At 42.2% G+C, this 26,323-nt stretch overlaps 2 protein-coding genes and 1 long non-coding RNA gene across 5 annotated transcripts in view; 1 reads left to right on the top strand and 2 right to left on the bottom strand.

Annotated features, from left to right (window-relative positions):
* The window catches only part of zeb1a (zinc finger E-box binding homeobox 1a), a 95,525-nt gene extending 79,487 nt beyond the window's left edge, over nucleotides 1-16,038 (top strand). For all 3 annotated transcript variants that reach the window (XM_031286223.2, XM_036004975.1, XM_036004974.1), the window contains exons 6-8: nucleotides 3,634-5,426; nucleotides 6,261-6,441; nucleotides 12,717-16,038. In XM_031286223.2, coding sequence (XP_031142083.1) covers nucleotides 3,634-5,426; nucleotides 6,261-6,441; nucleotides 12,717-13,408 — 2,666 coding nt within the window. In that variant the 3' untranslated portion in view covers nucleotides 13,409-16,038. The remainder of the gene's footprint in view (nucleotides 1-3,633; nucleotides 5,427-6,260; nucleotides 6,442-12,716) is intronic.
* Nucleotides 10,201-24,839, bottom strand: LOC116040690. The gene is made up of 3 exons (XR_004102734.2): nucleotides 24,828-24,839; nucleotides 11,329-11,330; nucleotides 10,201-10,291 (listed from the first exon to the last, which is right to left on the bottom strand). It is a non-coding gene; the product is annotated as an uncharacterized LOC116040690 (long non-coding RNA).
* Nucleotides 21,470-22,863, bottom strand: LOC116040686 (E3 ubiquitin/ISG15 ligase TRIM25-like). Its single transcript, XM_036005000.1, has one exon. It carries the CDS (start codon nucleotides 22,803-22,805, stop codon nucleotides 21,576-21,578), a length of 1,230 nt encoding a protein of 409 aa, XP_035860893.1. The 5' UTR covers nucleotides 22,806-22,863; the 3' UTR covers nucleotides 21,470-21,575.
* Nucleotides 24,840-26,323: the final 1,484 nt, after the last annotated feature.

Raw genomic sequence — 26,323 nt, 5'->3', positions numbered from 1 at the left:
ATAATTAAGACATTTTCATTTTGATTCGGTTTCTAAATAACTACACATCGGCGCTCTTTCTGGACTGGACAACGCTGCACAAATCGAGATATATATATATATATATTTAGTTTTGTTAAGTCACTTTGGGAAGATCAATGAGAGCACACAAGTCTGGGTAAGGCCGGGCACCATGGACCGCAGGTTTACTCCTCTGCTCCACTCGCCGACATCTCTCTCTCTCTCTCTCTCTCTCTCTCTCTCTCTCTCTCTCTCTCTCTCTCTCTCTCTCTCTCTCTCTCTCTCTCTCTCTCTCTCTGGGGTTCAGTTCTTGGGTTTGGAGTGACTGAAATCTCAGTGTGTCCTGGAGGCTCAATTTGAGATGTAATCAACCAACATGTAGGTTTTTTTACAATAATAATGTGGGTAGTAGCTTTATTCTGCTCTGCATTGATTGGTTGGTGTTTTCCTTTGATTTTTAATATGGACAGAATTCTGCATGCAGGGCCTCAGTGGGATGCTTGTCCCATCTACTGTAGTCCCGATAACTGAGTGGACCCCAAATATCTCAACCATAAAGGGAAAGTGTTAGATTACACTGTCAAATAATATAATAAAATAATAAAAAATAGTCAAAATTCAAATTGGTATGTCTAATTGCATAAAATGCTCTTCATGATTTTTTTCTCGTGCATTCACTGCCAAATAGAATAAAAAACTTTTTTGAAACTTTTTGAAATCAATAAAACATGCAAAGTTTACTCTGTTTTTTTTTTGGTGTGCAATGATTAATTATTGTCTAGGCTACAGTGTAAACATGGTCAGTAGTGCAGCGATTTGGTTAAAAAAACAATGTGCCCTTTACTCAGCACATGATTTACTCAGAACTGATTTTGACTTCTCAGTGTATGTTAGAAATTAGTTTTAATCAAGTTTCTTATGTTTTATAAGGCCTATCTGTTTGTATTAGTTCAGTATTTCAACATTATTTTGTCTCAGGTCTGTGTTTTAGGTTAGACTCAGGTTGGACTGTTGTCTTCATTTTTCTTTGCAGTGACAGTTCTTGTACACTCTTACCTTTTCACTCTCTTTGTGCATGCTGGGAGTCTGAGTGAAAGGCGGGGTGAGTGAAGCGTGGAGCTATAGCGCGTTTCTTTGTTCATTCTGGTGGATATTTCTAAACGTTTTTCTTGCTCTGTTGTTTCTATATGGCTAGGTAACACACACAAGTTTTGTGGTACTCGTGCGGGCTGGGCCTCTGCACGAGTCCGCAAGAGTGTATGGCTGCAGCCTGGAGACCTCATGTCAGTAGACTCGTTCGAGCCAGGTCTGCGCAGAATCGATCACAGGCGACCAATGCATGCCGGTTAGATTTGTGTCCAACTTGATCCCGACTTGCTCTGACGTCATGCACACATGGGCAACGATAACCTCACGAGATCAAGGCGGCCGCAGTTTTGAGATGCAGGCAGCGCAGTTGCTTTTCACCGACTGCAAGACCCAGGCGGACCCAGGGCATGCTGGTAAACGCCGGCCTCTCAGCTGATCTAACAGCTGATTGGTTCAGAATCGACTCAACATGATGACGTTTTATATAAACTTTTTATTGATTTTGATTTGCAGGGATTTTACTGCTATTTGTCTGATTTAAAGGCTTATTCTGTACAAACCACATGTTGTGTGGCTGATAGTTACGTTTAGAAGTCAGAGAGACTAAATCTGTTCAGATTACGGATCATCTACAGTGTAAATCAGCAACAGATCGCATGTAGAGCATTTTGACAGCTACTTTGTCATAATAAAAACAACTGGAGACTGTGTAGGAGCTGATATATGGGTCTGATAACATTTTATTAAATCGGAATCGGACCACAGTGTTTCTGTCACTTCCTGTTCAGCCTAAAGGCTGCTGGAATCGTCTGGAAACTGTCCGACTTGATAGCGGATTTTTGTCACCGCCCCCAGCTGCTCCCACTTGCTCTCGTCCACTTTACAGGCGAGGCGCAGTTCATCTCGAACAAGCCTATCGTCTCATGCTCCTCCCTTCTCATGCCTGGGCGTGTCAAACAGTAAATTCAGATGTTCAGAATACGAAATCGTGAATTATTTTTTAAATGAAGTCACGGTTAAGTTAGTGAGCATGATGCAATTAATTGAACGCCGTTTAAACTCTTAAATTAACGATAGCCATACATAGCCTATACTTGGCAGATTTGTGGATTAATGTTGTCTCCATGATGTTAACGTTTGTTGTTTATTTGATGAAACCTGCGATGACTTTAAATTTTTTTGTACAAGGCAGTAGTGGTGTTAGTTATGGAGTAGCATTATATTCATAGTCATAAGCTGGTGGAGAGCGGTGTGGTGACACATTTTCGTCCAGGTGTTTTCTCTAAACTTTAGACGGTAACACCGCCCAGAGTTACTGTTGTAACTGCTGGACAAACAGTTGCGAAAGGTTGCCAGCGAATTTAGGGCAGTCGGGTTGGCAATGCATACAAAGATCCCAGAGGAATGCATGTTTTGTCGCTTAGACGCCAGGCTTTTAATCGTCCACACAAGTTTTGTGGTACTTGTGCAGTTTTAGTATGTAGTCACTTCCTGTTCAGCCTGAAGGCTGCTGGAATCGGCTGGAAACTGTCCGACTTGACAGCGGATTTTTGTCACCGCCCCCGGCTGCTGCCTCCTGCTCTCGTCCACTTTACAGGCAAGGCGCAGTTCATCTCGAACGAGCCTATTTTCTAAATGAAGTCACAGTTAAGTTAGTGAGCATGATGCAATTAATTAATTAAATTATTATTAAAAATTAATTAATAACATAGCTCAACAATGAAGCCACCCACATAATACTAAAATGTATACTCTTTTACAATTATAACATATGAGACCACAGAAGAGTAGGCTAGGCTACAATAAAAAGGTTTTAATGCCTCCCATTAGAAGGGGATCTGATATCTAAAATTTAGATAAGAGGAGGTTAAGCAATATTTTATTATAGGCTAAATCTTTTTAATCTTCTATAATTTTGAAAGCTGCATTTATGGATATGAAATTTGACAACAAAATTTAGGATTAATATACAATATTGGTTAACCTCCTCCTTTCTGAAATCATAAAACATTTAAAACTGCATCAGCGTTTAACATTGACGTTTGTTTAAGCCATATTACATGAGAGGGTTTAATTTCGAGGTCCGAAAGGTGCATCACTGAAGTGTAATATTGTGATTATACAACAACGGTTACCAACAAAATAAGTAATAATTAATCTGTATTCATATTGTGGAGCAATTCGCTCTTGAAATACAAAAAAAAAGACAGGATTTCTAGTCACTCCCTGTTTAGTCAGCCAGACAATTTGAGCTATAGCTTTAGAGACCGTGGGATTTCCCAAAGTGAATAAATCCCGCCCGCAGATATAAACACAAAACTGCTTTGCTAGCTCCATCGTGTTGAAACTAAAACATCTGCTGAAAAAATAATTGTATTCATTAGCATGATTGTCAGACTGTTTAGTTCAAAAACACCAAAGTACGAAAATAGCGGACCAGCTTTTATTTTGAAAAGTCGAAGCTCGGGGATTAATTAATTATTCATGTGATAGAGCTTCTTTTCTTTTAACAGTTTTTATAATTTCTCTGTGTGCCACTCTTAGGTGAGAAACCATATGAATGCTCAAACTGCAAGAAGCGATTCTCCCACTCAGGTTCCTACAGCTCCCACATCAGCAGTAAGAAGTGTGCAGCAACCCCCAATGGCGTCCCTCGATTGCCGATCAAATCTCCCCCACCCACCACCCAGACCACACCGGTCGTAATTGCTCCAGCCCGCATGATTCTCAAAGAGAAGACTGACAGCAAGCCCCTCCAGGAGCAGCTCCCCGTCACCCAGATCAAATCAGAACCTGTGGAATACGAGTGCAAGGCCATGATGGCAGCACCAGCAACTTCAGCTGGTACCAACGGGGTGGTGAACGGAGGGACGGCACAGCCAGCTGTGGTTCCAGCTGCAACCTTGCCTCAGGGCATGGCTATGGTGGTGCCAGCCGTCGGCCTCATGTCGCCCATCAGCATCCACTTGAACGACTTGCAGAATGTGCTCAAAGTGGCGATGGATGGAAACGTGCTCAGGCAGGTGCTGGGCACAGCTAACGGGGTGGTGACGCAGGGAAAGCAGGGAATCGTAGTTCAGCAGCCCCAGCAGCAGATCATCAGCCTGCCAGCCTTTGTGGATCACGACGGCACCACGAAGATCATCATCAACTACAGCATCAGCCCCACAGCCGCTACCACTGCCACGGGCCAGCCTGCACCGCTTGTTGCCAAAACCAATCCTGCTCCCCCTCCCACTGTCACCACTGCTGCAGCCCCCACCCCCACCAAGACAGACAGACCCTCGACACCAGAGGTGGCCGACCTCTCCATTGTAAAGGCCGAGCCCGAATCGGTAGCCATCCCAGACATTGAGGCAGCCACACAGACAGAAATGGAACCTGTCAAGACTTCATATGCCCAAACAGCTCATATGCCAAAAGTCAACAGCTCCAGTTCGTGTTTACTCTGCGATGACTGTCCCGACAACCTGGAGGCGCTACACCTCCTCCAGCACCGCAAAGCAGCCAATGGGGAGGCCGTTGACTCGGCCGCGTTGGACCCCTCGTTCGCCGCTCTGCTCAGCGAGGCAGGGGTGACGCTGGAGGAGCCACCTGTGGACGACCTGCTCTCACTCCTCAAGACCTACTTTGCCTCCAATGCCAAACCCAGCGAGAAGGAGCTGTCAAAGATCTCGGAGTCTGTCAGGATTCCCGTGGATGTGGTCAGAAAGTGGTTTGCCAAGATGAACTCTGGGAAAAATGTGGGCAAATATCGCAGTGGCGCTACAGCGGTTTCCAAAAAGACTGAAACCACGAGTCTCAGCTTGGAGGACGCCTCGAATCATAACGGTGAGGCAGAGGAGGACAGCTCCCAAGAAACCTCCAACAAAGCCCCATCCGAATCTGGCAGCGCATCTCCGTCAGACTCCTCACCACTAAGCCTCAACGCCGGGGACCTCGTCATCGTTAAGAGTGAGCCAGAAGACCCGGACACCCCGGACTCCCAGGCCGAGCCGCTCGACCTCTCCCTCCCTAAACACATCGCAGCAGCATTGGAGACGGCCCAGCCCCCCGCCAAGCAGCAGGAGCACCCCCTGAACCTGACCTGCCTGAGGAAGGAGCAGCTGGACGGGCGAACCTTCTACGTCAACAAGACCGGAGGGCCCGTCAACATCGTCACTACCACACAGCTGCCCACGTTAGTGGCCATCGCTGGTCAGGGCGCGGTGGGCTGTCTCAGCGCCATCAACACCACGACCAAACGCACCATCCTCATCCCCCAGCTCACCTACACCTACGCCACTACGGCCGGCAGCGCCACCGGAGCAAAGACTGTCGTACTGAACGGCCACACGGTTGGTAGTATTAAACATTATTATTTCTACAAAACAACATTTCCTCTGTGGGCAATTCATTTGAATTACGTATTAAGGATCCCCATTTGCTGACGCCTAGACAACCAGCTAGTCTTCCTGGGGTCCAAAAAAACATGAAATCAGACAATATTAGAACATTTCATGACACGTACAGGAAGAGAAAGGAAACATAAACTAACAAGTAGAAACAAAATAACAAGGAAGAGAACCATAAAAACCCAAGAAAAAGACATTCAAAAAACAAAATAACATTACACTATATAAAACTACATAACACATGGGTTTAGAGCTAACATCTAGGTAGCTCACAAAGACAAAGAATGAGGAAAATATGCGATAACGTTGTTGAACATTGCGATAGCGATATTATTTGCGATATATAAGCAGATATTAAAGTGTACTCAGTTGTGTTGCTTTCAGTATTCTGCTAAAATACAACAAATTGCTTGTCTAATTGAAAACAAAGGGCAGGAAATAATTTTCAACAAACTAATTGAACATTGAATTGAATATAAAAGGCACTATTAAAAAAAGAATGAGTTACATTTTAATGTGTAGTTTTCTACTGATAATAAAGATCTCTGAGTGTCTTTGGCGATATGTTGCAGCCTTTTGCGATGTGTTTATTGCGCCAGTTGATATCGCAATGACGATAAAGAAAACAATATATTGTGAAAGCCCTAGATTGAAACCGTGACCATCACTGAGCTCTTTTTCTTTACTTTTAGGATTATTGTCCTCACCCGACATATGCCATTACAGTATTTGACCACAGCAACAACAACGATGAATGCCATTTTCTTCCGTTTACAGCAGGGGAAGAGGCTGGAGAGCAGCTCTGATGCCGTCTCCACGGTGGAGGAGCAGAACGACTCGGACTCAGCCGTGCTGATGAAGAAGCGGCGGCTGGAAAACGGCGTCTACCCGTGTGACCTTTGCTCCAAAGTCTTCCAGAAGGGCAGCTCCCTGCTTAGGCACAAATATGAACACACAGGTATGCCGTACACAATTAAATTAATACTGCATAAATCTTAACTACTTATACTATACTAATAATACTGTATATAACCACATTCATCAAATCTTTATTTGCTCAATTAACAGTAATGTAATCATTTGAATAGTATAGTTTTTTTTATTGAGCAGGGTTTTTTTCCTTTTTATGCCCAAAGGTAGTTTTTAAGGCTGTGACTTTACATGTGACATCATCTCTTATTACATATTTTATACTTATTATAGTGTGATAGTAACTTTTGTTGGACAGCTAGCCTGTAAAAGTACTAGCTCAGAAAGAGTTGACATCAGTATTTATCCAGATGAGACTCTTGAGGTGAATAAACTTTTGTTATCTTCACTTAGGATCACATTGGTTTTATTAAAGTCTGTTAGCAGTTAGCTGTGTGCTGCACTACTGTGCACAGGTGTGTGATGGTTCAGCCATGACATCATCCACATAAACACAAACCACAGACACAAAGTCACAGGATCTGCCTTACATACATATGTAATACATCAGTTTTGTTTATTGAGAGTCTTTAAGGTCATTCTTATACCGATGAGTCAGCAATTACCTTGCCAGCCCAGATTTCCAAATTTGAAACCCTTGTTTACCTCCACTCTGGCCTGCGTATTCACGAGTACAAATAGCAATGCAGATTAAGACTAGACGCCTAGACTAGATTGCCTAGGCACACTGCATGAAAAGTGGGATTTTCGTCTATCTCCCTAATTTTCGGCAGTTAACGACAATTTCGCGTTCGTCTGTGCCACATATTGTCGGAAACGTACCATGACGTATGTGGAGAGCTCCTGCGGAGGTGCTAATGGCTCTAATAAGCATATGAATAGCAGCGAAACCTCTCCTGGCCAGAGAGTGTCTGGCCTAATTAGCATATGAATAGCAGCGACACCGCGCCTGTCCAGAGAATGTCTGGCCTGGCTTGAATTTCCTCACTCAGTATTGGCTGAAGCCACTACTTTTAAACAAGAAAAATCACTCCTGATTGGTCATATATATACCGTATATATATATATATATATATATTCATGTCATTTTTATGTTATGGACTATTACCATCAAGGACATGAATTTATTGAGGAAAGGAAAATTGGCCAGGAACGTGATGTTTATTCAAAAAAAAGAGCTTTATTAGCACACAACAAACACAGCCTACACAACAAATGGTAAACTGGTAAAAAAAATGGAACTGGCGGCATTCTGTCTTAATTCGGTCCGTTTTGCAGACGTCTGTGGTGCGTTGCTCTGTACTTCTGCGGTTAGTCTGTGAAAACAAAATGTACGGTTAAGATCGGTCTATTAACGTATCTTATTTCCTTATACAGCATATATAAGGCTGTATAAAGCATATTCTTTAAATCTTACCCTTGCTCCGGTTCGTAGCGCCTACAATTTGTCTCCGAGTTGTGAAGACAGCGTACTGCTTCCTGTAAATAACAAGACCAAAAAATACACTTTTATAAAGCAACTTACACTGGTCCCGCTTATTAGCTCTGCCTAATAATGAATCACGCTGAAAGCAGCCACACACTTTGGAAGCTTTTGCACTGACTCTCGGAGGAGTCATCCCTCCACTATTTTTCAAATCAAAGCAGTGAGGGCGGGGGTAGGGGCAGAGTGATAGAGAAAGACAAAGAGGAGGCAGATTAACCAGCAGGGCGCGAACAGCGCACAGACTGGTGTGGAGGTGAATTACAGTGAGTTTTAATGGAATACTGGGAAAGTTTAATAACAATAGGACAATTGAAGTCCAGATTATGAGGCCATTTCAGCAGAGCCAACAGCTTCATATGCAATGGACATGTGAATATGGTGCTGAATTTGCCAGTATTTTAAGAAGACAAATGGTTGGGACTTTGTCATGCAATGACAAAGCTGATATGCTTTATGTGAAGCACAGTGTTTTGGTGTCACCAGAAAGACTTCTCTTAGAAAACTGTACAGTGTGCCTCTGTCTCCATTCCACCAGACAATCTTGGATGAGCAAGACCAAAGAAAGGTCACTGTAGTCATGCCACTATGCACAGTGGATGAGCTCTGGGAGACTGTTATGTTGTTTGCACATGTTACCTTTATGGCAAAGCTAATTGTTGAAATAAATAGTTTTGTGTATCTTTTTTACATAACATTGGCCATTGCTAATGACATACACAGTAATTAATCTAGCATACTTTCATTAAATAAATCAATTCAAGCTAAAATTTAAGAGTCTACAATTAGGCTATACTGAGCCTGATCTAGTTATACCAGAGATTTTCTTAAAATTAAGTTAATACCTTTTAGAAAAATGTCACCTGGGGTAAAACTCCCCCTGCTGCTACCCTGATTTGCATTTGTATAGCTCACAGCATTTTCATTTACATGTTAAAGCCTCCCCTATAATTAGGGGGAGGGGGGGTCATGGGGGGACAACTGCCAAGCAAGGCCCACGTCAATTTCCAACAATTAACGGCAGTTTTCGGTGTTGCCTGTAAATTGCTGTTTACAGTCGTAAACCTGAACTTCCACGACAATCTACAGTGCCGCTTACTGACGAAAATCCCACTTTTCATGCAGTGGCAGATATTGATTTGGGACTATATTGGGTGGAAGCACTGCCAAATGGACCCAATAAAAACAGCTGTCCACAGAGTAAGTGATTATTGTAAACATGACGCATGGTTATTTTACGGGATAGATCGACCCACATTAGACCTGTACCAAAGAATTTCTAATATGGGAAGAAGTTCCACTCTCTCGTTACTTCCGGCTTCTGAACTGGTTGCAGTTCCACCAGAGTTCCATATATGGCTCACAGGCCAGTGCAGAATGAATGGGACTCTATGGAGCTATACCCCTCAAAATCCACTTTTCTCAGAATATAATTTTTTGTCTAGTAATTTGAATGTTGCATTTGAAAGGGGAGGCTAAGAAAATACACACTGCTGGGTGTTAGATTTTTTTAAAGTGGCGTTTTTGTTCTAAAAAGCCTTTTAAAATGTCAATGACGTCATACACATATACGGCCAGAGATTCTGCTTTACGGCAAGCTCTGAGTCGCTTCCTTTTTTCTCTCGAGGCATCGACAACACAGCTGACAGATTAGGCTCTCCCTGTCAATACACGTGCTAGAAAGAGGTTTGCTAATGTTTTAAAGACCACGCCGAAATATTCACTCTGGCATTCTGGTTCTGCTTCGGATGCCGTCAAGCGGGATCTCCGATCGTAATCAGTCCTTCACTGACCAATCAGCATTCATTAGCAGAATGCTAGCGTGTTATGGGCAACAACGATTCAACCTGTAACAAATCGAAAGGGCATAAGTACTCGTTCATTCAACTTTTGACCTATAATCCATGTTGAATTGCAAAAACTACAATCAAATCTGAGATTTCTCAACGACAATCAGGCGAAAGAGACAAATTTAGCCGTCTAGCTCCATAGGGTCCCATTCATTTTGCACTGGACCGTGATCACCCCCAGTGGAACTCTGGTGGAACTGCAACCAAAGTAGGTACAATGGGGCTTAATAGGGAGTGGAACGGCTTTCCGTAGACGGGCTTTGCCTGTACTCACACAGAGTTGCTGCGTGATATCTCTGTGCCAAAGTAGCAGTGCTTCGGCTGTGCTTCCACCCAATATAGTCCCAAATCAATATCTGCCTAGGAAATTGTCTAGTCTTAATCTGCATTGTTATTTGTACTCGTTGTGAATACGCAGGCCACAATAAGTAATTAGGTTGTTTTTTGGGGGGGGGTTTTTGGCTCACTTTTACTCACGAAATGCTAACCGGCAACAAAGGATTCCATTCAGTACGCTAAGCTAAGTTAGCGGCGGCGCTGCCGGACTAATAGGTGTTATATACTGAACGCATCCAAGCTGAGCGCCGAGCTGTCGCGTACGGCTCTTTTTTTTTTCAGCGGCGTGCGACAAAGCGGAAACGGGAGGCCGAACGGGTCCGCAGCCAACCGGATGCCAGGACTCTCACAGTGACTGCTAGTCTCTCTTGTAAACTTACTGGGTTAAGATTAGTTCTTTTATGGTGAATGAAAGGCTTGATCCGACAAAGTAGCTCATCCAATCAAATCGAAGCATTGACGGCAATGCTGCAGCCAGTTCTGCCGTTGTTTACTTTTTTCTTCTTCTTCTAGTCCGTAGAAAGAGCAACGTCGGTAGTCTTTGCTCATTAGCGCCACCGCTGTTCAGGAGAAGACTGCAGCTAGTGTCGCGACCACCAGCGCGGGTATGAATGGTCACGGTGATCTCATGACGTCACATTTGGATGCGCCACGCGGGCTGCGGTTACTGTAAAACGGCCTTTAGACAATGCATGCACTGAGACAAAAATGCGTTTGCCCACCTATATTAATATAGAGTAGACGGTGAATAACCCTATTTCAACAAACGGTGGCGTATTCCTCTAAGAGTAACCAGCATCATTTCACATGATGTCTTATAATGTTATAATATAATGTTTTATTTACACTGTCAATTCATAGCAGTCATTATCTCAGGATCCCCTTAAAGATCCCCTTAAAGAACCATACTCGCTTTTTTTTTTACCTTAAAGCAGTGGCTCACACCCTTTTTGGCCTGTGAACTCTTAAAACGTTTGACCTTTTGTCATCTGTTGCATATTTATACTACTACTACTTAATATCAAGATTGATCAGTTAATCGTTTGACCTTAAAAGTCAGAAAATGATGTAAAAAAAAAAAAAGCTCAAGCCTAAAGGCTTTGGAAAACTGCCTTTTCTGCCGACCGTCGGCAGAAAAGGCAGTCGGACTGATCAGTCGGGTCCCCAAGGTCCAAAAAATGCCTCAGAACACACTGAGGTGACGCCGACTTGAGCCTACGCTCTGCCCTTGCGCGAAACATAATACGTCTCCATAGTAGCCGGCAGCGCTGCTCTGTATTGTTTCCATTAACAGTCTGATTATTTCCCAGAAAATGAAAACCGGCAGCTGATTGGACGAACGCGTCACGTGGTTCTTTTTTCTCCGGAAATTCACAAAGACTGTCATGGCGGCTTGTTCAGAATACGATCTCATATTGTACTAAAATAGTTCACCGAAACGTGTTTCTGAAAACATTTTAAGCGAGAAATAGGCCGTGCAGTTTCTGAATCTGTCTTCATTTCAGATTGACAAAGGTCAGTTTAAAAGATTTTCGTCAGATTTTGAGCGGCTCATCTGCTCCCCATTTCCGGGCGAGTCCCGACTGCCCTGTCTCCAGACTGAACATGTCGGGTCGGCCCAAATGAATGCCGACGGCTCCTCGGATGGCCGACGGCACGGGACACACCGAACAGACTCAAGTCACCGACCTCACCAGACGGTCCGACGGCCGATTATCGGGCTGGTGTGTCTTCTCTCTAAGATGATGATATCAAATTGTTTATTTTTTCATACAGCCAACATCCCAAAACCTAAAGACTTCACTTTATTATTACATTAAACAAAGAAAAGCAGCAACTCCTCATAATTTAGAAGCTGGACCTAGGCAATGTTTGACCTTTGTTTTTGAAAAATGAATTTGATTGATTCCTTAACAAAATGGTTGCAAGTTATTTTTCTGTCAATCAACTAATCCAGTGGTTCCCAACCTTTTTTCCTTGGCGCCCCCCCTACTTATGTCTAAGAAAAGCTGAGCCTCCCCTCCGAAACCGAAGTTGAGGTAACTTTCCCTTACTTTCTTTTTTGATACAGAGGAGTTATCAGCACTTTTACGTTTCTCCGCCATGTTTCATTCATAAAATAGTGATGCCGTGGCGGCAGGAAAAACGAGGATGATAGCAGCTAGCAGCTGACCTGATGACTGCAAGGGTCACAGGTTAAGAGGTCCCGGAGGTTTGGCCTACTAAGTAGCCTGTACAAGTTTAAGCGAGAACAAAAATATATAGTTTTTATACAGACTTTTGTATACATTATATTCTAGTGTATTATCATAATTTGTTTAACATTAACATTGTAAATATTTTTTTTTTTTACCTCAACCTCAAACCAGATAAAGACTTGCGCCCCCCCTGTGATCTTTGCCGCCCCCCTTAGGGGTCCCCGGACCCCAGGTTGGGAACCACTGAACTAATCGATTTATCAACTAATTGTTTCAGCTTTGAAAACGTTGAAAAATGTCTTGGGGGGGGGGGGAAGAAAGAGACTAGAGGAAAGTCTTAATAAAGACAGTTTTAGCTTATCCTATTAAATCATCTCACAACCACCGTTAGATGTTTTTGAGTTCTTCTTCTGTCTGACTGTTCTGTCATCTGCAGGAAAGCGGCCCCACGAGTGCAGCATCTGCAAGAAGGCCTTCAAACACAAACACCACCTGATCGAGCACTCGCGGCTGCACTCCGGTGAGAAACCCTACCAGTGCGATAAGTGCGGCAAGCGTTTCTCCCACTCGGGCTCATACTCCCAGCACATGAACCACCGCTACTCCTACTGCAAGAAGGACGGGCCGAGCTCCGGCTCGGGCCCACGCGAGGCTCAGTCGGAGCTCGGCAGCCCCCTCGGCACCGGGCCGCAGTCGGACAGCCGGACCACGACCCCTCCCTCCCAAATGGACTCAGATGAGAGGGAGAGCGAGGACGAGGACGACGAGGCAATGTGCATGGACGACATCCGGGTGGTGCAGGTGGACGACGGCGAGTGTGAGATCTACGAGGGCAACTTTGAGGAGGACGAGGACGGCGAGGAGATGGCGGAGGAAGACACGGCCGGAGAGGAAGAGGCAGACGGAGACAAGGTGGACAACGAGTTTGTTTGTGACGTGGTGGAGGTCGAGCTTGAGGATGGTCACGTGGAGGACAAAGAGACGGAGGAAACGACTGAAGAGAAGGAGGAAGCGGAAAGCACGGATACAGAGGAAGTGGCAGACTGTGAAGCAAATACGGACAAAAGCATCAGGGAGGGCTCAGACAGTGCTGAATCCACAGAGGAAGTGGTGACAAACGCCAAATAAAATGATGGAAAATCTCTTCGGGACAGCTCAAAATGCCTCGGTGATGACATTTCGAGTTAATTCAGACAAAGCCGCAGAAAAGTCGAGAAAGTCACAGCGGTTGCCTGATCTTAACGGTCCACTACTGTGTACAAAAACCCAGGTGTGCCTGAACTTGGAAAAAAAAAAAGTGACTTTTTTTTCTTGTGGAAATGAAATATCAGTGTTAAAATTGTTTATAGAAGTCCAGATTTTAAAGCAGAATTCACCCATCAACGTGTTAGACTTGTTACTGAGACATACCAGGTTGTTTTTGTTTGTCTGTTTTCATTTGGTCAGTGTTACTAATCTTGTTTGAAAACATTTTAACCTGTAAAGATGAGAGATTTCTATACCTTTTTATTGCCAATGAAGTTTCCTAAATCAGTATTTTATTGAGTTCTACGAACAAAAACCTCTGCACTACAGTATTCCTGGTTTACCTACGGATACATGCCTCATGCATCGTATGCCCTTCAGTGTTATATACGTACACTAGCTAGCAAGATGTTGTTTGTGTTAGTGTTGGCTAGTTAGCATTACTTTAGTTTTCAGTTGGACTGTTAGCCTTAAGGAAAACAAAGTATTCTTGGGGAGGATTGTGGGCGGGATGGGGAGTCCGGGATGAGACGTCGGCTTCTGTACGCCATATCCAAACTTGCCCTATCAGGGAAGGTGGAGTCACAACCTTAAAGCCAGCATCAGGGCTCTGTGTTTTCGCAACCCGGCGTAGCCTACACGGGTGGAGTCTCCAGGTGAAGATTGAAATGCAGACTCCGCCTCGCCTGGCTCCGCTGCGGTTCGGGAAACGCACGCGCCCATTCTTACCGATCTTCTCCTTATTTTGGTTGACTTTAAAGTTTCAGTGTTATTAGCTTATAAATGAAGTCATACTGTACGTGAAGGACCAGGGCTGTTCCCTGCTCCACCCCAATGCCTCCAGCCTTATGCAAGACCTGTGTGCTGTTAAAAGTGCCATTGAACAGTGTTATCATTTCTTCTTTACACATGTAGCCAGTATTATGTCCCTCTGTTACCTACACGAGACCCATATTGACTAATGTTTGTCGACTTGCACAGAACAGCTCATTTGTCACAATAGCTGAAAGATGCATCCTGTGAAATGAATTTAAATATTTGCAAGGCCTACAAAAGTATTTGGACCACTTGTTAGGGCTTCACAGTATTAGGGCTTCAACTATCGATTTTGGTCATTGATTTTTCTTTTCTTTTTTTTTTGGATTAATCGATTAATTGTTATCTCTATTAAATGACAATAAATAGTGTAAAAGGGGCCAAGATGGTGCCTTTAAATGTCTTACTGTGTCTGAACACAAATTTAAAACCCAAATATATTCAGTTTACAATGATAAACTGAGAATCCTAGCTACACAATGTTGTCCAAAGTATTTAAATTGTAGTTGAAAAGTAAAGACCTTTTGAAGCAGAGGAAGGTGTGGGAACTGTTGAGAAATATAGTCCGGACTGAGCTTACCTGTGGATATGAAATGCCTTGTAAACTCATTTCCTGCTGATGGTAAAAGTTTTTAGAAGAAGTGATTTAATATGTTGGACTTCATGTCACAAGTTTAAAAAAATGTTTACATAAGTGTTTAAAAACAGAAAGTGTTCCATTTTCTGCAGAAATATTTGAAGATTAAGACACTCTGCTCCACCTGGTTGGCTCGGAAAGAAATACAAAAAATTAACAAAACCAAGATGAATTTGAAGTAAAATGGAGACAAGGATTTACTGTAAAGTAAATAATTCAGCCCAACTTGTGCACTTGTTTCGGATAGTAAAAAAGAAAATAAAAAGCTGTCCCGCACTTCAAACGTTAGTGAATGTGGTCTCTGTCGATGTGTTTTCAGTTGGTTTTACCGAACAGTGTTTATAATATTAGTCTGTTTTCATTTTTTCTTTTATGTGTGTCCTCTGTATAATTTTTTGACAATGGCAGTATTAGAACCCTTTTCACAGATTAAAAAAATTTACCTGTTTAGTTTTTAGAAGACTTTTTTATATTTATGTGTCTTATTTTTATATTTTCTTTTATGGTTATTTATTACACATTGTAACGTACATTACTGTAGTTTGAATTGATACAATAATATATTTTAGTATGAAAAATAACCTCAAGACGAACAAAAAACCCCAACATGTGGTTCTGGGAGCTGAAGTTTGTTTTAACAAAAAAAAACATAAAAAGATAAAACATGTATTCTGTAAACATGACTTCTGTTTTAAGCTAAAAAAAAAAAAAGAAAAAAGACAGGAATGAAGTGAGAAATAGAAACTTGTTACATGTGCATCCGCTCTTTGCGTCGTTATGAAGCTACTGAATTCTAAAACTCTGTGATTTTCAAAGCATGAGTCATTGCGTTTTAATGAAGGATCTTTTTATGAAGCCTCCCTTTTTATTTCGAAGCCAAATTCCGATGGTCCCGCCACCCTGTTTTCTGTTCTGTGCCAACTTCCATTGTACTGTCGAAGGCTGCATATCACATTGTTCTGTCCTCACCCTTTGTAAATCCACTGTCTTTTTGTATTGTTTTTATTTTAGTTTTGCTCCATTTTTATGACTCCCCATCACAATAAAATATAAGAAAGCATTTGTGAGTTGCTTGTTTTACTTCTACTTAGCCCCCTACTTTATCACTATCACTATCTACTGGGATAAAAAAAATATTGTGTGTAAGAAAAAGACTCATGTATGTTTTATGTAAGGATAGAATGACATTTAGTCACTTAGAAATCTAAGCCATAGTCACTTGGATATGACTTAATTTTGACTTACTTTTTTAATTTTGAGCATTTTTGCCTATATTAGAGAGCTGAGCAGAACTGGGGGTGGATAACTTACCAAGACTTGAAAGCAAAAACATCCTAGTATTTGACCTAGTAACATCCTGGAGAAATAAAAAAAGAGAGTGAAAGTCAGGCCTTGCATAGTTTATTTCAGAATTCAATGCCAATGCATTGAAAGAATGGTCACCATTCAGAGACGAAGGAGTAAATCACATGCAATTTCCATATGAAGATCAGACTTGACTTGGACTTGATTAAAGACCAGAAGTTAGCTCTGTTCGAAGCAAAAGGAACTGAGGGTGAACCACAGGCTGGATGCTGCTTAGTTTCAGCTGTTTGTGTTCTGAACTGCTTTATGCAACAGAGAAAGTCATATTCATTATGACTTTATGAGAAAGTAGGATTGTCCTCACTAGCAACAAGAAGAGAACATGCTATTGGTACATCACATCTCTTATCAAATTTAAAGGGGAACTATGCAGTTTTTTTAGCTTAATTTACCTTAACTGAACAGCTTCGGAGCCATTGGAATGGTTATATGACTTTTTTCGAGTTGAATGGTGGTCGTCTCGCTCCCCCCCTAGCGCCTGTGAGTGGAAAAACCACCCTTGCAACTTTCGGCCGGCGAGCCGCCGGCCTAAGGGACTGTTCGTTATTTATTTCAGAGGCCACCAGAGAAGTTTTGGGACCTTCAGTCAAAATAGACCTTCATCAGCAATACATTTTGGATGACCCTCCAAAATGATATGGAAAAAAGGAATGACCCTCCCCAACAAGTTATTGATGCCTTCTGTACTGGTTTGCGCTTGGCATAGACATACAGATAGACATTGTTTTTTTTTTACATCCGTGACATACATGACTAAACCTCTGCATTCTCATCTTACGCATCACACTCCTCTGTTATGGTGTGGTGGCCATTTCAGTAGATTTACTCACTAACATTGTTGTAGAAACACAATAAGCATGGAAACTAAATGCACACTTCCTGCATTACTGCATTGCTTCAAATACTAAGTTACTCATCTAGTAAACTAGACAAATAAAGTCTTTAAACGCTTCAGATGTAAAGTTATTTGCTGTCAAAGTGACGTCAAAATGAATGGCGGTCAATGGAATGCTAACGGCGGGTGATGACTTGTTAGCCTCAAAATGGTGCCATAGGAGGTACGCGTTGTGGAGAGAGGCTTACCCCCTTGCACACATACGCCCATTCAGGAACCAGCTAACAAGGAAGCGATGGAGTTTTTCACACTATCGTCATGGCTGAGCAGGCAAAAAAGAAGCAGAAAGCTAGGAAAGCATTGTCGGAGGAACAGAGAAAAAGTAAAAGGGCAGACTGACCGAGTGGGGAGTCAGACACAAGTAATAGGAGCTGCCAAATATCTATTCCAAAGCTGTAGGGGGAGCTCTATAGAGAAACTTGAGAGCAAAAAGCGAGAAAACAGCGAAGAAATGGCTAAAACTGCATAGCGTCCCTTTGAAATCCCAGGACTTGCTAACTCTTGATACCCCACAAAATCATGATCTTGGAGAGACTACCGTCCAGTAATTTGCACCATGTAAATGCAACAAACTGCAAAGCTCAAAAATCTCATCCCATTGGATTCATTTAAACTTTTTTCTGTCTGTGTCTTATCTGTGTTCTATGTATCCTGCTGGTCCTGCTTGCAAAGGAGATCTCGATCTCATTGAGACTACGTTATTAAATAAATATTATAATAATGATAGTTTTGTACACAAAGGTATATTGCTCAGACATGGAAATACATAAGTGGAATCAGGTTTTGCTGAGCAGAAAACTTCAGACAACCACGAACTGAGAAAGAGAGTTCATACTGATTGTTGTCATGTTTTGCATCTAAAGCAAAATAAAGATTTCCCACGGGTGGCGCTAGAAGACCACCTTTACAATACCAGGAAGAACTGAAATCTGCAGAACACAATGCATTAAGAAAGCAGAAATCAGTGCTAATTATAAAGTATTGAATTATGAGCCATGGTTATTAATGTGTCTTCTGAGTGCTGAGTGCTGTAATAACTGGCAGTTATTAAAGCTCATTTTGCGCCGCTGCACTTCATGATGCTGCACACACGGAGCTATTTGTCAATATTAGTTGCTCAGAATCACATCACACCTGTCAATCAAAGCACAACCTGGCCACTGGCCTCTGGCCACTGATTAGCAACACTGATGCTGACAGAGGCTGAAATGAGTTCAGTGTTATGGAAAGACACAACTCATTCATCATTCATTCATCAGAGTGCTGTCACATTTTATTGTTTGTGGGGAACAGTCATTTACATTTTGGCTTGTTTTGTAGCACTCATACTAGAGTTTCTACAATCATTTTGATCTATCTTTGGTGCTTCAGAATTATCTTATTATATGTAAGAATATTGATATTGTGATTTGTATGATACCCTGGAAATAAGAACAACAAAAAAATACTTTGTTCATGTTTCATCATTTCATCATGTAAAGCTTTAGTTTATTGTTAATGGCTCTTGTTCAATGAGTTCATATACAGATTCACTCCATCCACCCAATCAATTTGTTTGACCAGATCTCAGCTATGTACAAATGTAAAAAAGAAAGGATTTCCTTATTGATAATGACCATTATAATTAAAGTTTTATAATACACCATAGTACCTAATTTGTATGTTGATTTGGACAACAACATTTAGTCTGACAAACAAATGAAAGTGCTGAGAACAAGATCTCTAGGATAAAGGAAGCTCTGGTGATTTCTCTCTTTAAAGTGCTCATATTATGCTCATTTTCAGCTTCATAATTGTATTTACAGGTTGTACCAGAATAGGTTTATATGGTTACATTTTCAAAACACATCATATTTTTGTTGTACTGCACATTGCTGCAGCTCCTCTTTTCACCCTGGGTGTTGAGCTCTCTGTTTTAGCTACTGAGGGAGGCATCTCACTTCTGTTCCATCTTTGTTGGGAGTCACACATGCGCAGTAACTAGGTAAGGACTACTACCCAGTAGCAGAGTATGTGGTTGGCCCCGCTAGCAGCTAGGCGAGCATTATAACGTGTGTTACAAAGTGACAGACGTATGTCACGGAAGTAAAGGCTGGACTACAATAGAGCTGTTAGGAGCAGTTTGTGAACAGTGTTTTCTGTTGGAGATGGTAAGTCCCTTTGGGGTGGACTTTGGGCTTTTTCACTTTGTAAACATATAACATGCACAAAAAAGATATATAACACTATAAAGGAAAGGGAAAAGCCAATTTGGAGCACAGAGAAGTTTATTTTCATGCAGAGAACTGTCAGTTCAAGTGAACAAACATCATCATGAGTAGTGAAGTAGACACAGGAAGGAGCACCACCTAAATAAAGTCAAACATTTACACAACTAATGACAAATTCTCAAACTACCACCCATAAAGTTTGATTGGCAGCTGATCTCTGTGCAGTGAAGACATTACAAGAAAATCAGCTCTTAGCAACAATGGACACAAAATAAGTTTAACACTGTCCTTTAAATCAGTTGTTCCCAAAGTAGGCTCTGTGGACCCCCAGGGGTCTTTGAGGGTGTTCCAAGGGATCCCAAGCAATTGTTTCACTAAACTTCTCACTATAATTCCATCCATAAGTACCACAGTGACTATTTTGGTCATGAGTTTCTTACACTAACCCCCATTTTCCACTGCGGGCGTCCGGCTATGTTCCGGTTTTGTTCCGTCCTCCGCCATACCACACCGTCTCAGAAGCGGAATGTCTTGCTGCCCAACTCGCAGAATATACTGTATTGTCTGTACAAGTACTTAACAGAACAATCCCGTGTTTATTAAGCTAGTATCTACCTTCCACTCCAAGCCCTCATGTAATTTAACTCCATGCCTTCTCTTTTCTGGCGTTCTCCTGATAAAAAAGATCTGTAATGTCTATTATGTTTTTCCACCTCCAAGATGAATCTCTCGTTGTCTGTGGTGTTGTAAAAGAAACATATACGATATTGGGAGGTGTCTTTTGCTAAATTGACAGGATGCTCTCGTTGTTTCACTTCCTGCCCGGCTGTCTGAATGCCCCGCGGCTTGTGTGAAAATAGACCTGGCACGTATCTTTAGTGGACACATGCCAACTAACATTACCGAAGGAGTTAGCCAGGCTGTTTACTATCTTGGCACAACCACTGTGACAGACGTATGACAGAAACAGCAAGTTTGACTATCTCATATATGGAAACATGCATTTTAACTTTGGCAAAACAACCGTGTAGCCTAAATTGTTAAATTGGCCTGTGGAGAGCTTACGTTCTCTACAGGTCGCTCTGCAATGTATGGTACGTTACGCATTGGAATATATAAGCTTCACGGTTATGAAATGTTGGACAGTAAGATGATTACCACTTTGTTAATAACTGACCTGCAGCCAGGAGTTGTTGCAGTAACATTTAGCCGACTATGACGATGACTGTGACCTGGTTACAGATGGCCGTGAAGTTGCGCTCTTTTAAGCGGATTATGCAATAACGTTTAGCCAAGAAAGGGGTCGCTGTCAGTCAGGTACAGAGCACCGTGAGGTCGCAGTCTTTTAAGCGGTTGTTGCAGTAACATTTAGCTAACAAAGGTGACTGTCACCTGGTACAGAGCATAGTGAGAGCACACAATTTTATGATTGTCAACATAGCCACCACATTACTCGTAATAGTAATGTCTGGCGATGCGAGACTTGCATGTAGTTAACATCGACATTGTGGGACATTAGGTTCAGTATTCTCAACTTGGCAACCCCGTGAACTTCGAGTCTGGGGAGGAGGGGCCGGTGGAGACGACTCTCTTGAGTATTTTGAATTCGGACTGCAGTAACGATTTTACATGCTAGCTGTAAGTATTACATATTGAACTTTTAAATAACTTCTGTCTATTTGAGTTTACAGAACTCTGCAGTGTTTCCAGAAGAATAATATAGCAAAAGTCCAGCATAGAGAGGCTGAGTGAATGTGGTCTGGAATCTGTGAAGGAGAGTCATGGTTTCAGAGACACTATAGAAGGACAGAATACCTGCACTATGATCCAGGTACACTCCTACTCTGGAGGATTGAGGACCTGAAACGGGAGTGTTGATATTGTTGTCCGAAAAGTTATAACTGTTTTTGTCACAATTTAACGCCCAAGATTTTTCATTAAGTCCAAACCCACATTTATTTGAGCCCCCTGCTCTGCTGATGTTCTTGTATGCGACTGCTACATAAACTCCTGTCCCGCTCCACTCCACCTCCCAGTAACAACGTCCACACAGACTCTCTCTACTCAGGACCTGCCACCATCCAGTGAATCTTTCTGGGTGACTAGAATGAGACTGTTGTTTTGTCATTACTGTTGCTTTTCTGTTCCCCTCTGATAATAACAACCTGTGTATGCTGTGTTTGGATCCAGTGTGAGTTCACAGGAATATTTCAAGAATTCAGCTCTGGTCGTGGGCTCTGGTTGTGAATTTGGCGATAAAACATCCACTTCAGTCACAGTCAGTGAAACGTTTGCCCACCTTTCTCTCAGAACGTCCTGTAGTTTATCTTGGACTTCTGACACAGCCGCTGTCACATCCTCAAAGTAACGCAAAGGATGGATATTGATGCTGGATGAGACTTTAGATTGACTGAGTGCTGAAAATGAGGGGTAGTTGTGTAGAAACTGGTTGTGATCCTCTGTGTGTGAGAGCTTCTTCAGCTCAGCGTCTTTCCTCTTCAGCTCAGTGATCTCCTTCTCCAGCTTGTCCTGAAGCTCTTTGACTCGACTCTCTTCACTTTTCTGCTGGGATCTGACATGCTGCTTCACATCAAAGCTTCTTTTCTCCATGAGACGGATCAGCTCAGTGAAGATCTTTTCACTGTCCTGCACTGCTTTATCAGCAGAACCATTGATAGCCTCCACCTCCTGTTGAAGCAGCTTCAAATCTTTCTCTCTGTCCTGGATTCTCTGCTGGATGTGTAGTCGACTCCCCTCGAGCTCTCTCTGCCTCTCAGCTCTCTCTGCTGCAGCTGAGACTGTGTCGTGGCCTTCGTGTTCATCCACAGAGCAGAGATAACAGACAGACTGCTGATCAGTACGGCAGAAAATCTTCATCACCTCAACGTGACGAGAGCAGACGTTCTCCTCGAGCCTCTTGGAGGGCTTCACCAGCTTGTGTTTTTCAAATACAGGTAATTCAAAATGAGGCTGAAGGTGTTTCTCACAATAAGAGGCCAGACAGACAAGACAGGACTTGAGGGCTTTCAGTTTTTTCCCAGTGCAGACATCACAGGCAACATCTTCAGGTCCAGCAGAGCAGTGATCAGCAGGAGCAGCTTGGAGTCTAGTCTTCTTCACTTCCTCCAGTACAACTGCTAACACAGTGTTTTTCAGCAGGACAGGCCTCGGTGTGAAGCTCTGCCTGCTCTGAGGGCAGCTGTAGATTTTCTTCTCATCCTCTTTATCCCAGAAGTTTTTAATACAGTTCATGCAGTAGCTGTGTCCACAGGCCGTAGTCACCGGATCCTTCAGTAGATCCAGACAGATGGAACAAGAGAAGGTTTCCTGGTCCAGCTGAACTCCTTTCTGCGCCATTTCACCTCTCAGTGACGACTGTCTGAGTTTCACTTCCTCAGAACTGAAAGTAATGTGAGCTCTGATCAAAACAACATGTGCTAAAGGGGAGGGGACAAGGACATATATGGAGAGACTGGAGCTTGCTGTGTTTGAGAGCAGGAGGAGGAGGAGGGGTTATTAAGCTTTGCTTCATTCCAGAGACATAAATCACTGCTGTAAAAGTAAGGGAATCCTCAAATAGTTTTATCTTATTTGATGAACTTCTTCAAGTATTTTTTTAATAAAGAAGTTAAAATCCAGAACAGACTTCTGAGTAAAAGATGCATTTTAATGTTGGATAGTTGGGTAAAGACTGAATGAATCATGAACATTTATTACACATATCTTTTCATTTTTGTCTCAATGATTCAACTTTACCAAGTTGAGCAGTTCTGTTCTCATCACACCGGTAAAGTTTTTAAGTTTTACTGATTACTGTCAATCCAATTATTCACACAAAAGTATCAAGGTTAACCCAAACACACTTTAGTGAACCTAAACATGAACAGCTGGAGGCTCCAGAAGTTAATGAAGACTTAAGCAGAACAGTATTTAAAAAGGTCAAACACTGGAGATAACTAGCCTCATAATAAGGGCTGAGTACAGACTAAGGCTACGTTCACACCGCAAGTCTTGATGCTTAATTCAGATTTTTTGCTCAGATCCGATATTTTGTTTGGCTGTTCACATTACCTTTTAAACTGTGGCCTATATCAGATTCCAGTGTGAACTGTTTGTGGTTTTGAACTGACCCGCATGCGCAAAAGAACAATAACAATGACATCATATGCAGCAAGCTGTTGCACTAAAGTTAGGTTGGTTATGGAGGAAGTAAGCATTTTCACTTTTATTTCAAATGTTTGTGTAATGGCAGCCGTAACATTAATGAGCAGGTGCTGAGAAGAATGAAGAGAAAGAGAGCCAAATTAGCTATTTTGGCCTTTTGCAGGGTTATGGCTGCAAATTCACTATAGAGGAGGAGTGGTGGGACTGTGTTGTGAATAGCTTCACAGAGACGCAGTTTATTCAAAACTTTCGGATGTCGAGGGCAACTTTTGATTATCTCTGTCAGCGCCTCTCCTCAAGACTCCTACGGCAGCACACTCTATTTAGGCAACCCATCTCTGTGCAGAAACGTGTCGGAGTTGGGCTGTATTGGCTGGCAACGGGGGTAGGTTACCGCATGCTGGCTAACCTGTTTGGCATTGCCAAGTCCTCTGTGTGCGCACAAATTTTGCAAGGCCGTGCGCCAAGTCCTCATGCCCGAGGTCATAAATCTGCCCTAAGGAGATGCCCTCCGGAAGGTCCTACAAGGCTTCCAAATGAGGTGTGTGCGCTGGAGCAATTGACGGAAGTCATATCATCCCTGGTTGGCAGGATGATAGCGCCCTCTTGTGTTGTGCATCAGTTTTTGCATTTCACTTGAGTTCCCTGAGCAGCTCCTTCAGCAGCTGACTGCTGCACCCTCAGTGCAGGAGTGCTACCACAGCTGCTTTATTCCAGCAACGTCAGACTCTTGACCACAACATCATAATGTAGCACTGCTAGCTGTTCTGCAACATGAGCCAACACCTACACAGTATTCTGCACTATGTATACTTATTTATGTATTACTCTGTCGCCTTTTACTGACAGATGAATAGGAAACGGCATATTGCACAGGTGTGCGATATGCCGTTTCCTATTCATCTGTATCTAAATGATGTGTTTAAAGTGTATATATTACTATTATTACGCTTATTTTTAATTCTTTTCTATTCTTATTATATATTTTTCTATTCTTTTTCTAATTAATGTGTATTTTCTTATCTGTTGTGCTGTTGAGCTGTTGTTACAAGGGGCTTTCCCCAGTGTGGGATCAATAAGGTAAATCTTACCATATCTTAATTGCCCCACTTTCTTTACTTTGAAGCATTTGTGACAAAAAATTTCACTTTCAGAATATCGTGATCCAAAGCAGCATTTCAAGATTCACATATATCCATTTCCTGATTTCCAGACTGCACCTGACTACAGACTACAGCTCATATCTCCAGCAACCATAATGACTTCTACTGAGACTGAACATGCTGCTGCTTTCAGACGTCGGGTCCTTCTGATGTTGATTCTGATTTACTGAATGCAGCATTTCATACGGATATTATCAGGATGTAAAATGACTCCTAAAGTTCTTTTGTACTGGAAAAGGTGGAGTAACTTTACCTTTGATGTTGATATAAATCAATCCCAGCTGTCAGGAACCTGAATTCAATTTCAATTCAATTCAATTTTATTTATAGTATCAAATCATAACAAGAGTTATCTCGAGACACTTTACAGATAGAGTAGGTCTAGATCACATTCTATAATTTACAAAGACCCAACAATTCCAGTAATTCCCACAAGAGCAAGCATTTAGTGTGACAGTGGTGAGGAAAAACTCCCTTTTAGGCAGAAACCTTCAGTGGTGAGTAGGGTTGGGTATCGTTATGATTTTTACGATTCCGGTGCCGAACCGGTAGGGGAGAACCGGGGCGAAAGTAACACGGGACGAAAGTAACAAAGCGATTTTCTCTGAGCCCTGACTACATTTGCATTTCAAGCTATGACAGCGCTTTCAGCACGCAGCCAGTGACGGAGCCGCAAAATATCACGTGATTTCATCATTGTTTCCCGCTGTTATGTCCTGAAAGCTGTTTTCGAGTACGGTAAGTAAATTACTGAAGCGGTACTTTTTTTCTATTTACAAGTTGTGTTTCTCGTTTCATGTGTCACAGTAATTATCAATCTACAGGTTATTTATCGCTGTAACACATATGATCAAGTTTGCCTTGTCAGAGTTTTTCAGTATACATGTAATTCGGGTTTAAATGTCAGGAGCTACAGTCGGGACGAAAGTAACACTTGTTACTTTCGTCCCGACTGCTAATGAGGTGATTTTCTCTGTGTTGCAGAGTTTATTAAAACATGTTTATGACATGACAGACAGAGGTCTGATTCAGCCAGATGTGTATGAGAGGGCGTTTCTGGACATATCTGTAAGACACATTAGTCTTAGGGCAGCTGCAAAGTCGCATGGTATATGCCAGCTCTGGTCACATGAGGCATGCACTGAGGGTGCAGAACATTATATCTGTCACCACTGTGACAATGAGTAGGCTGATGCCTTTTTTATGTTCCTTTTTGTTTGTTTACATAAGTCAGGTTTCCATCAAAGTTATTCCTTTGCTGTTTTTGTTTCTAGGTTTCACTAGAGGAACATTGAGGAACAGCTGATTTCGGTATGTCACCCTCACATTTTATCCCTCACATTTAGGTTAGCCATACCTTAGCTTTTCCACCTCCACCTATGAATTTTTATTTATTTTATTTTATTTATTTTTAGTGTTTCCATCCAGATGTTTTTATGCACATTTTGAATTTACGCATAAAAACATGACTACTGTTAGATTATTTTGAGATTTTATGCTAATTTAGTTTAATTTTCATATTGTTCATATTGTTGAATGTTTTATAAA

Source organism: Sander lucioperca, chromosome 9, assembly GCF_008315115.2.
Source record: "Sander lucioperca isolate FBNREF2018 chromosome 9, SLUC_FBN_1.2, whole genome shotgun sequence".
Classification (NCBI taxonomy): domain Eukaryota; kingdom Metazoa; phylum Chordata; class Actinopteri; order Perciformes; family Percidae; genus Sander; species Sander lucioperca.
Note: the sequence above shows the minus strand (reverse complement) of the source record. Positions and strands in the feature narration are given on the sequence as shown.